Genomic DNA, 12,043 nt, shown 5'->3' with positions numbered 1-12,043 from the left:
ACAAAAAAAAAAAAAAAAAAACAAAAAAAAAAAAAAAAAAAAAAAAAAAACACTGATAAAAAAAAACCCTAAAAAACTCACTTTTTTTTTTTTCCAACAGACGACCGCATACGATATCCTCTTGTGTCTCGAGTTCTCTCGTGCGCTCTTCCGTTCTCTCTCTCTCTCTCTCTCTCTCTCTCTCTCTCTCTCTCTCTCTCTCTCTCTTTCTCTCTCTCTCTCTCTAATGTCTGAAGAGACACGTAAATGTGGCGATAAGACAGACACACACCTTTGGGGCCGCAAGGTGGGGTAGCTGAAGAAGATTCATCAACTCATGTTGCGGCACTGCTTCTTCTTCTTCATCTGCTGTTTGTTGTGGCTCCTGCTGCGTAGGGGCATTCCCAGCCTCCTCTTTGTTCGGCGACTTGCGCGTTTGTTGCGACAGGCCTTCATGAGCTCCTCCTACTGCCTTAGCAGCCGCATCCTCCCTGGAAAGATCCTTCCCCGGCAGTCTCGCTCCCCCCCCTGCTGCATGCGCGTTGGCGGCAGCCCCCAAAGCGGCTGCCCCTCCACGCCGCTGCAAAGCCACTCTCGCTGCCTTCTCCAGCAGTGCAAAGAGGCAGAGAGATCCCTGCTGCGAAGGAAACGTCTTCCACCGCAGCTGCAGCCGTCTCTCGAGCTCTGAGAGGGACGTCTCTACATCAGCGTCGGGAGGAAGAGATAAGCGACTTACCCACAAAGCCCACCTAAGCAGCGACACCGTACATACAGCGCACGCCAAGACGCAAATTTCTAGCGCTCAAGCTGCGCAGGCGCCGCCTTATTATTTTCACGAAAGATGAAAACCGTCTTAGTACAATGCGTTTCTCCAAAGCACGGCAATGCAGTGCACTCAACGCTTCACTGAACGGAGACAGAGGCCCTCCGTTGATTCTGTCAGGCAGCAGACTGCACAGAAGCTCGAGTCAAACATGCAGCGCTTCGCTAAACCGAAGAGCCACCACCCTCCATGCAGCGCTCGCTTGTAGAGGCAAAAATAAGGAGAAAAGGAGGGAGGGAGAAAGGGAGGGGGCAGGCAGAGAGACAGATAGAGCAAGACAGAGAGACAGGAGAAGATAAAAAATAGGGAGAGAAAGATAGTGATAAAAAAGTAGGGAGAAAGATAGAGAGAAAGGGGGAGAGATAAAATAGGGAGAGGAAGATAGAGTTTAAAAAAATTAGAGAAAGATAGAGATACAAAAATCAGAGAGAAAGATAGAGATACAAAAATAGAGAGAAAGGTGGAAATAAAGAAATGGAGAGAAAGATGGAGATACAAGAAATGGAGAGCGACGTAGAGAGACAGAGGGTTAGAAAAAAAGAGAGAGAGAAGAGGCATCCATGAGGCATCGGATACATGTATTTTTACGCGCGTTCTTGCATACCGCCTACACACAGGTGTTTTTACGTTTTGCAAGCCGACACGGCCATAGACGCAGGGAAAAGGAGAGAGAGGCAGAGACACGGGGTGCGCAGCACACATACACATACGCACATGCATAGATATAAGTATTCGTACATAAAGAGCAGCTCACTATGACTTGTGAAAAAGCAATCAAGCCACAAGGCCTCTTTTTGAAGAAGACTGACCTTGACTGGGAATCATGAGGTCCCACACTGAGTCTTTGAGGGCCTGAGGCTTTATCGCCTAAAGCCCAGCACTCGAAGTCTACGGGGGCAGCATTCGTCAGATCCAGACACAAGATGCATCTGCTGTAGTCGAACTCGTGTTTGAGCGGAGGAGGAGCAGCAGCGGCGGGGGGGGGCCCCTCCGGGGGGCCCCCATAAGGGCCGCCTAGGCAGAGCGAGCCGCCGGGGCCCCCCGCTCCCGCCCCCCACCAAGACGACACCGGAGGAGGGGAGGGGCCCCCCGTCGCCACTATGCCTCCCCCCAGCGCTCCGACAGTTCCTGTACCACTATCCAAGGAGACTCTGCGACTGCTTCTGCCATCAGCACGTGGCTGGAAGGGGGTCCAGGGGGCCCCCCCCTCCTGGGGTCTGCATGCAAGACTGGCTGCCCCGGGCGACCCCAGAGGGCCCCCGGAGGCCCCCCCGCCCCCGCCTAGCCCCTCGCTCTCCGAGTCCCCGGGGGCCCCCAAGGGGCCCTCCTCGTCGGGGGGGAGACTCCAATAAGGGGCCCCCATGCCCAGCTCTGCCGCGAGCGCCTCTGGGCAAAAACCCGAGTAACAAAGCGTCCTGAGAACTGCCAGAGGATCGAAACAAGACACCGGAAAGAGAGAGAGGCCTTGCGGACGAAGATGCAAGCCGCTCTGCACACGGAGGCTGAGCGGTATGTACACCACTCGGTGATAAGGATAATCAGCCGACAGAGAATACGAGACCCTGCACATACACACATACGTATACATATATACGAATACATATATACATATACAGTTACACACACATATACATACATTGATATAGTTACACACACATATGCATACACAGGTATGTATATATTTACACACACGTTTGAAGATGTATATTTACACACAAAAGCATACATAGATATATATTTACACACATATATGGACATATACTTGCACACATACATATGGATATATAATCACACACACATATATGGATATATAATCACACACCTACATTTCCACACATGCATAGATATACACATACATACATCTATGCACACATAGATACACACAGACATAGGGACATTAAAAACACACACATACATACGCATAAAGACGTACATAGATACACACATACATACAATACAAACACATATTTATATACTTCCATACGTAAACACACACGAGAGGAGCCGGGATTACAGAAGAGGGGACAGGCTTCGAGGGGAAGAAAGCGAAGATCCGGGAGGGATGACGGCGCAGCGGCACCAAGACCAAGAGAGTAAGTCACATGACGCCAAGATATGCGCACAGGAAAGAGCAATAATTCAGGAGCAGAGGCAGTCCTGAAGGGAGAGGTGGGAGGGCGGAGAACAGGTGCTAAATAAGAGAGACACAGAGAGAGAGACAGACAGACAGACAGACAGACAGAGAGAGAGAGACACAGAGAGAGACACACACACACACACAGAGAGAGACAGAGAGCATCAAGCGATGCAGCATCGACCGACGCCAGGGAGACGAACAGAAGCATGCCTGGCCTTCAATAAGAGATCGATCGCGCGAATAGTTCGGTATTACAATGGTCCCCAGACAGCACAGAGGCAAAGCAGTTCGGTTTGCGGCTTACTCTATAAAGCACGAGGGATATCGCTCGCTGGCAATGCATCTTAGAGGAATTCGAACTCTCTGTCCTGGTTGAATGAGTGGGGTTTTCTCGAATCTCGAGGCTGGAGACTCCGTTTTTTCCCTTTCCGAGGCGTTTTTCTCTGAGCCATCGTTGGGAAGTCTTCCTCGCAGAGGCAGAGGGTCGAAAGACACCGTTGCTCCTTCTGGGGGAGCCTTCCAAGGCGGCAAGAAGGGCGAAACTGCGACGCCTGTGAAACTTTGATCCCCCGTCGAGGACATGGGTAGGGGGGGCCCCTCCTCCTCCTGGTGGTATGAGGAGGAGGAGAAGGATGCTTCCGCCTTCCATTTGCCCTCCAACAGACTGTGTGAGGCGTCGCCGCTGGGGAATCCTGATGAGGCACTCTGAAGAAGGGAAGGATTTAAATCCAGGTAGTCTTCGCAAGAGGCCTCGCCTCGAAATCCTGCAGGGGAAAACTCGACTGTTCCTGCGGGCCCTAAGCAGGCAGGAGCACTTTCACGCTTCCAAAGAACCTGCGAATTTCACAAATAACACGCATGCGCGACAGCGAGAATGCCAGCCGCAGTTTGTGGGGTGTGGCAGAGAGCCACACAAAAGGGAGGCGAAAAGTGTACAGGCCTCTAACGACGGTCTGCCTGCCCCCGCCTTTTCCCCTTCCCGCTTCTACTGCATTCCTCCGGACCGTCCTTCTGCCTGCTGAATGCGTACAGCTGTACATGCAGCGAGTCACGGCCAGACATGCACATGTGGGCAGTTGCCGTGGTGGATCCTACGAAAGAGAGCTCCCGCGGCAGCACAGCCACACAGCCAACGAGGCGGCCGAAAGAGGCCCTAGACTCAAAAAATACCACCAACTGACTCACTTGAAAAAGCCTTTCAAGAGCCATCTTCTGCTTCGGATTTGGCTCGGTAGCATTCGGCGTAAGCACCTTGAAGGAAAGGTCTCCCACGGGGATACGCCCCACGTTCTCCAGGTGTACAGACAGGAGTCGGTGCTGGCCTTCCCAGACTGGGGAGTGTCGGGGATCTGCCGAGGCGACTGCAGATCCCTCGATCCGCTGCTGCGCCGCATCAAGTCAGAGGGAATCCAACGCATGCGAGAGCTTGCTCCAACAGGGGGCAGAAAGAGAGGAAACGAGAACGTCAAATGCCCTACAGGCAGGAAGGCAGCCTCCTTCCCCTTCCGCCCCCCACTGCAGCTGCTCGAAGGGCCCCAAAAAAGCGTAGCAGCCACCCTTCTCCCCCTCGCTCCTTCCCGCTACAGCGCTCGGTGAACTATCTGAAAAATACACCACCGCCTCTCCTAGCCTTCGCCCCTCTAGCGCAACGTACTGCCTCAAAGCCCTGCTGGACGTGTCTCCTGGAGTCGAACGAAAAGGCAGCGAGCAAGCCTGCATCCCCTTCTCCTGAGGCTCCCTCAAGCGAAGAAGATGAGGCCCCCCAAGCCTCATCTTCCTCGCTGGAAGACGAAGAACCGTCTTCTCCTTCCTCCTTCCTACTGCCCCAACGTCGGTGAGAAGCAGCCTGAGAGCATCGGCCTTCCCAAGAGCCACTGCCTCGCTGGAGACACGACACCGTAAACGCTGAATCACTCTGAACTTCCGACCAAATAGTTCCCCGTCGCCTCGACTCCTCCGACTCCTGATTCAGAAGCCTCTTCTCCGTCTGCCCAGCTTGACGGACCGACGCACTCCTGCGATCCTCCTGCTGCTTCTGCTTCTGCTCCTGCTGTGTCTGTGTCTGCCTCCGTGCTGCCGTCCTGAGTCGACGCTCAAGTCGAGCCGCTGGAAAGGATGCTGGAGCAGCAGCCTCAAGCGAGATGCGCAGCAAAGGCAGCTCCGGAATAACCTCCACGCAAGCGGCTGCACTGTACCTACAACACACAGAAACAGGCAGCACGCAACGAGGAAGGGCGTTGCTTGCCTTTCTTCCAGGCAGCAGGAGGAGGCCGCTCCCGCCCCTGCTGCCTCCTCCTTCTGCATGCAACGATTCCAGTGAGTAGGAGCCCGTTTCTGGAGCCACAGCAGCAGAAGGCGAGGAAGTTTGAAAGGAAACAGCAGCACAGTCAGAAGCCGATCCTCTGCGGCAATTCTGCCGCTCCGTCTGAGAGAAACCCTTCTCAGCGGCAGCCTCATTGCCTGCGGCAGCCTCACTCCAGCAACTCCCCCGCAGCCTCGGCGAACTCCTCTCCTGGAAGCCAATCGTCTGTAGCAGCAGCAGTTGCAGCTGCTGCAGCAGCAGCTGCTGCTGCTGCTGCCGTATCCGCCTGCGTCTTGAATCGAACGTCCAATTCTTGTAGAACCCCCCCACTCTGCAAGTAAGTGCCTCCTACGCCGCCAGCCATTCCAGGAAACAAACCCGAAGGCGTGCCAACGAAATTGCTGTTGCTCAGAAGACCATCAAGCTTCTCGCTTTGTCTCACAAGCAACTGACAGCACTGCACTCTGTTTAAGGTGTAGGAAAGCCCCGTAAAGTAGAGGTAGCCTGTTTCCCGCGGCATAACTGTGACCTACGAACGAATTCGCAGCAGACCATGCAGCTGCATGCGCGCTTGTTTTAGACAGGCCGAACCCGTGCAAGATGGCAGCAGCAGCGCCGATAGAAGAAGGCGGGAAACAGTGCAGGCAAGAACCTTTCGTCGTGAGCGCGACAAAAATCCCAGCCCGCAATCAGAAGACAACACACGCCACAAGGAAAGGCGGGAGTCGGCGCTTTCTCGCGGGATAAGGGAGGAGGCGTGAAAGTAAAAACACGCAGGCACTTACAGGCCGAAACACAGCTTTTCATTTTTGGTTTCTTATGAACACAAATATACATAGACATCATACGTATATATATGTATATGCAATACACATATATACACCTACATATACACACATGTATACATATCTACACCTAATATATACACACAGATATAAATATATACATATTAAACGTCCCATTTCGCCGCATTCGCCCCACCCCGCTTCCTAAGGGTGCGAGAAAACAAGCCAGGGAGATGCAGAGGAGACAATCAAGAAGACTGCAGAAGACGGCGGATATCCACGCAGATGCCACCCTGCCCCTATTGCGTTACGTTCAAGTGGGTGCTCCCCGAGTGCATGCAGCATTCAGCCGTGCATCTCGCAGAAGGAGACGGGAAGGCACGAGGAAAAAGCGGCAACAAAAGGACAAGAGACGAGGCTTCGCATTCTAGAACAGATAAAATCGAGACAGTCAAGAAGCAGCGCAGCATGAGAGAGGGGGAACGCCACGATGCGATACGAGCGACTTTGCCAGCAGCCGAGGAAACGCGACACGGCCAGTGTATGCACAAGACAAGGTTTTTCTTCTCTCTTTCTCTCTCTGTCTCTCGTGGTTTGCGGCTGCGTCGAATCTGCCTCACCTCGAAGGTGACTTGGTGCGCTGCCGAAGGAGGCACGAGGACGGTCACGGGATAAACTTCCGCCTTCGCGCCGCAGACAATCACTTTGGCTTTGTCTAGCACGAGCTCGACGCTCAAAGGATTCCGAACAGAGACTTGCACAGTCCGCAGTTCCCCCCTTACCCACAAGCCAGAGGGCGAGAGGCGTGCAGGGGTTCCCGATCCCACGTCTTTACGGAAGGGGTTGAACATCAAGACGTCATTGGCGCTCTTAGGGGGGACGGAGATCGAGCTGGAGAGAACAGATCCGTCCGTCCCCCCCGGAGCCGCTGGGGAGAGCAGCGGCACAGCTGGGGGGGGGGGGCCCCCTTCTCCCTCCTCGCCTCCCCCCCCCCGCCCGCAGCAGAAGAAAAGTCGCCGCTTTGCGCAGGGGAGCTCGCGTTGCCGAGGGGGCCCCTCGAGGGCCTCTTCTGGATGCAGCTGGTCGGTTCACTGCCTCCCGGCGCGGCGAGACTTCCAGGAGGTGCAGAGTCAACAAGAGGCAGAAGCTTGGTGAGCAGCGGCAAGGGAGCCACAGAGCCTCTGCACATACCCCCGAGATAGCTGAGCTTGTCTTCGCCTGGTCGGGAGGCCCCCCCCCGATTCGCGGAAGCGGTGCCTCTGTTGAGATTCTTGGGGGCCCCCGGGGGGCCCCCCCCGTTGGGTTTGAGGGGCCCTCCGCGTCGATCGGTGGGTGCACGGGGCATCAGGATCGTCAAAACGGGAGGCAAACACAGAGGGGTGGTCGCTCTTCGGCCAGCAGCTGCCTGAGCAGAGGCGCAGAATCCAAGCATGAGATGCGCGGAGACGCTCAGCAGCTACCGTCAATACCAGGGAAGCACGAGGGGCCCCCTCAGCCTTCCTTGCACTCGTCGCTCACTCCGCGAGTTGATGCATACGGCGGCTGAGAGGCCTATAGGGACCACAAAAAACTGCGCTAAAAGAGAGGAGAAAAGAGAGGAGAGAAGAAGAGAATAGAGACAAAAGAGAAGAGAGACAAAGACCAACATCCTGAAGCCCCTTTTTGGCAATCCTTTCTCCTCGAACAAAAAGCCCACCCACGCCCACTCCCCAGCAGCTCCTCAGTTTCTGCCAGCCTCTTCCTCCTCCAATTTTTTCTACAACCCTCCCCCTCGGCTCCCAGGAGCCTCCCCGCCCCGCTTCCTTCCCCTCCTCTTCAGCTCGACACGCTGACTGCCGAAACACCGCACCTGTAGGACCATGACGGCGCTAGCTTGCGCCTTGGCGTCGATCACTGGATACAGCAGCTTCAGAGATGCGAAGGAGTACCAGGCGACCCGCGAGAAGTCGCCAAGCTGCTCTGCCGAGACTTTCAAGACGTGCAGCACGCGAGACTGCAGCGCCGGCCAAGCCACTCGAACTTCGTTGTTTGTAAATCGCAATCGCTCAGCATGCCGGAGCAAGAAGGCCCAAAGAGAGGGGCCCCCCGGAGACAGGGGCCCCGGGGGCCCCCCCCGGCAACGGAGCGCCCAGCGGGAGGGAGCCCTCCACCTCGTGGAATCCGGCGAGTGCGCCGTTGTCTGCAGTTCGTGCACGAGCCTCCACAGAGAAGTGAGGAAGGGCCCTCGCGCCTTGCTGCTCTTGCCGCTGCCTCCCCCCCGAGCGCCCTCGGCAAGTCGACGTCGCGAAGGCACCGGGAAGTATGGCGACTCGCTCTTCTCCGAGAGGCCCCCCTGCGCTGAGGCGGATGCGCTGTGCCTCGGAGAAGAAGGGGACTTGTCGGCTAAAGCCGCGCGCTCAGAAAGCGCGTCTGAGGGCCCCTCTGCCCGCATCAGGCTGGCAGAAGACTGCCTGCAGAACCCCGCGAAATCGCTCCCCAGTGCCGTCTGCCGAGAGGAGGCTCCGCATGCATCCTGCTGCTCCAGCCCCGCGAGGCCCTTAAGGAGTGTCGCACGTCTGTGCGCGAGGGGATGCAGTCGGTCTGGAGGAGCGAGGTGCAAAGCCGCGAGGTGATAACAGGGAGCAGCGAGAGCTGCAGCGTAGTGGGCAGCCTCCCACCGCTGCGCCTCCATGAGAGCCATGCACACGCGGTGCAGGAGGAAGGCGGCTTTCCGGGGGGCCCCCAGGGCCCCACAAAGACCGCCGAGGGCCCCCAACAGACACACGAAATCCTTGACGGGCAAGCGCTTCGCCCTCTCCGCCGCAGAGGAAACGCACTGAAGACACTCAAGCTTCGAGCCATGCGTCGCCAGGAAGCGACACAGCAGCAAAGAGCAGCAGGCGTGCAGCAGAAAGCCCCCAGGATGCGACTGATACGCGTGAGAGGCATCTCGAAGCTTGCGGCTGATGGCATCCAGTGCCAGCTGCATCAGGAAAAGACAGCGGGGGGGCGCAGAGTCTGAAAGGAGGCGATGACTTTTTCACAGAGGACGCAGGGGGGGAGTGGGGAAAACAGACACAGAAATCGATAAGGCGAGAGAGAGAGAGAGAAAGGCTGGAAATAAAAAGAATCGCCCGGCCGCTGCAGGAGCTCGAGGAGAAAAACAAGGGAGAAGACGTTCAGCAAGAGTTATCAACAAGCGGTCCCCAAACAAAGGGCAGAGAAGAACGAAAGTACCATGACATCATTCGGCAAAGGCGTCTGAGGAGCTCAGCAGACACTGGCAAGATGCTTTTTGCAGGGGGGAGGGGGCCCCTTTGTGAGATGTCTAGCCCCATTCGAAGGAGACGACGCACACGACTGCTTGTGGCATCCTATTTTCTGCGGAATCCTACCTTGACGAAGCGCAGCCCTTCCTAACAGACTTAAATACTGACCCTTCCCCCTTACTCCTTCGCCTACTCCCTCAGCCACCAAACCCCGATCGATTTGCCGCTTCCAAGCGGAAACACGCATGCGTCCGACTCACACTTCTTCCAGAAATCGCAAAATTTAGGATGTGTTTTTTGTCCTACCTGCACTTGCGCTGCATGCGCTTTGTCGACCTCCCTCTCGCCAGCACCGTACCCCTTTGGAGCAGCGCCTCCATAGGGGCCCCCTGCAGCCGAAAGAGGCTGCAGCAAGGGAATCCCCTTGCCTCCTGATCCCTCGACTGCGGGAACTCCGCTGGGGGCCCCCAAGCCCCCCCCTTGGGGGCCCCCTGTGCCCACGGGGGCCCCCGCGCGACGCTGCTGATACTGCAGCAGAATCGCTTCTATGGAAGGAGGTAGAGGATCAGCGTTCGAAGGCCCCTTCATAAGGCTGCTCTCCGTGGGCGCACTGGGCATGGAGTTGCTGCGGTACAGGGGGGATTCTTTCTCCGTTCCATCGAGCGTCGTCGCTGCTCCAGCCGCTGCCTCGTCTATTTCCGCCCTCGCCTCGCCACTCGCGCAGTTGGAGGGGTTGCCTCCAGGAGCCGTCGAGGGGCAGCTCGCACACTCTGCCTCCCTCAGCATGGGCTGCATGTAAGCGTACACCGCAGCTGCCTGGCCTTGCACTGCTGCCGCTTGCCAAATAACGTCCCCGTGAGCCCTTGCTGCCTCCGCTGCGGCAAGGTACAGCTGCGCAGCTGCTGCAGGAGCTCCTCCGAGCAGCAGCAAATCCGCAGTCTGCTTCTGCAGGCGGGAGGCCATCAGCCGAAACAGCCCTGCAGCAGCACCTGTCTGTACACCCGGGATTGCGGGGGGCCCAGGGAGTCTGCCCATCGAAACAGGAGACGGAGGCAAGCCCACTGTCTCCGAGGGGGAAGAAGGCAGCAAAGCTCCATCAAGAGGAGTCACAAGGGGCCTGCAGACATCGGGAGTGCGAAGAACAAGAGCGCCCATCTGCCGCAGCAGCGCAGCACAGAAAGACCGCAGGGGCCCCTCTAGGGCCCCCTGCATCTCTCGCACGGGAGCTCTTTGGTCGGATCCGGTTAGGTGCTCCCATAGCGACTCTGGAAGAAGAGCCAATTCGTCGTCTTCCTCTGAAGTGGCTCGGTCTGTTGCCGATGCAGTGCCAGGAGCAGGGGGAAGCAGACAAACGACTCTCTTCACGAGGACCGTAGGGTACTCCTCCTGGAGCATTCGGCGAAATTCGGAAGCCTGTTGTTTGGCCTCATCCTCAGCAGTACGGGCAGTCGGGGGGGCAGGGAGAACTTTGAAGGCGGAGGAGTCTTGCGCAGTAGGGTGGGATGCGTTGAATCGCTGTGCGCTTGGTATGTGGATCGCAATGGCGCCCAGCACCTGCTTGTGCACATAGAGGTCTGACCAGTCACTGTTTAGGTATTGGGGTGTAACGAAGGAGAGCCAGAGGTTGGCTGCCTGTGTCTTCCTGTTGTTCGGGGAGGAAAGGAACGGTGCGACATGCGGATCCGCCGGGGAGACGGGCAGGGAGGCCAAGGGAAGGCAGGAGAAACAGCGGGTGAGGCAGAGAGACAGCTCAGAGAAGAGAGACGGGGAGGTTCCCTCCGTCGGCTGGAGGAGAACACGGACCCGCCAGAAATCTGAGAGATCGACATCGGGGGTGAGGAGGCTCATTCGTCGAAAGGAAGGAAATAAATGACTACATGACTTTAAAAGTCATTCATGATGCAGTCCTTTTCTGCGACACAGAACGGCAGTTGCGAAGCGAGCAATGATGTGTACATACACCACAATCGCACATTCATGCAGCGAGCGCCGCATGCATGCGCTAGCGAAGGGGCCCACCGGGGGGCCCCCTGCTCCCCAAAAGGACGTGATGAGGCAGAAAACAGTAGGGAAAAACTATATTCTACGGGCGCACACTCATATTTATTCCATACAATGAAATAAAGGAAGACACGCACGCAAGACCACACCAGACACCTCGGTTCCTCTGGGCAGTTCGTTGCCAGATCGGTCAGGAATCCCACGAAACATTCTTCGCAACATCATAGTTCAACGTCTCATACCCTAAATTCTCCACCTCTCGGCTCAGATCCGCGTCAGCCGCAATCGAAAAAGTGGTGCTCCTCTTGCGAGAGGTGACCATTTATATCCAACCTAGACCACACCAGGCATTTCGTGTGTTACGTTCCCGAAGGGGTCTCCACCAAGGCATAAGCAACCTAAAACGCAGCCCACAGTGTGCTAAGTATGGGTGTTTTATGCGCAGAATTAAGGAGCTGCCGTGTATCCAACTTTCTGCAGATACAAGCCAGCCCGGAACAAAGGGAATGAGGACAGCTGGGGAGGAGTTAGCGGAACTCCCATTCTAATCCGGAGTCACACAGACAGACAGACGGACAAGCACACACACACACACACACACACACACACACACACACACACACACACACACACACACACACACACACACTCTTCTCATGCATATCCTATGAATTTCCCTGGGAGAATTATATATATACTCTCAATGCGCACAATATATACGCGTTAACGCAATACCACACCAAACATAATTGAATTACTTCCATTAGA

The 12,043-nt window shown here is 56.1% G+C and overlaps 1 protein-coding gene across 1 annotated transcript; it reads right to left on the bottom strand.

Annotated features, from left to right (window-relative positions):
- Positions 1 to 271: 271 nt before the first annotated feature.
- On the bottom strand, positions 272 to 11,122 carry LOC34621482 (the record flags this gene model as incomplete). Its single annotated transcript, XM_026334119.1, has 13 exons — positions 9,581 to 11,122; positions 7,876 to 8,988; positions 7,119 to 7,431; positions 6,647 to 6,954; positions 5,415 to 5,770; positions 5,044 to 5,134; positions 4,570 to 4,899; positions 4,125 to 4,310; positions 3,605 to 3,773; positions 3,244 to 3,481; positions 1,832 to 2,364; positions 1,612 to 1,756; positions 272 to 728 (listed from the first exon to the last, which is right to left on the bottom strand). Coding segments are annotated over exons 1-13 (5,781 nt in total), but the record flags the coding sequence as incomplete, so codon positions are not given.
- Between the last annotated feature and the right edge of the window lie 921 nt (positions 11,123 to 12,043).

The sequence above is a fragment of the Cyclospora cayetanensis genome, unplaced genomic scaffold, assembly GCF_002999335.1.
Source record: "Cyclospora cayetanensis isolate NF1_C8 unplaced genomic scaffold, CcayRef3 CcayRef3_contig_364, whole genome shotgun sequence".
NCBI classification, from domain to species: domain Eukaryota; phylum Apicomplexa; class Conoidasida; order Eucoccidiorida; family Eimeriidae; genus Cyclospora; species Cyclospora cayetanensis.
This window is presented reverse-complemented; position numbering and strand designations above follow the sequence as displayed.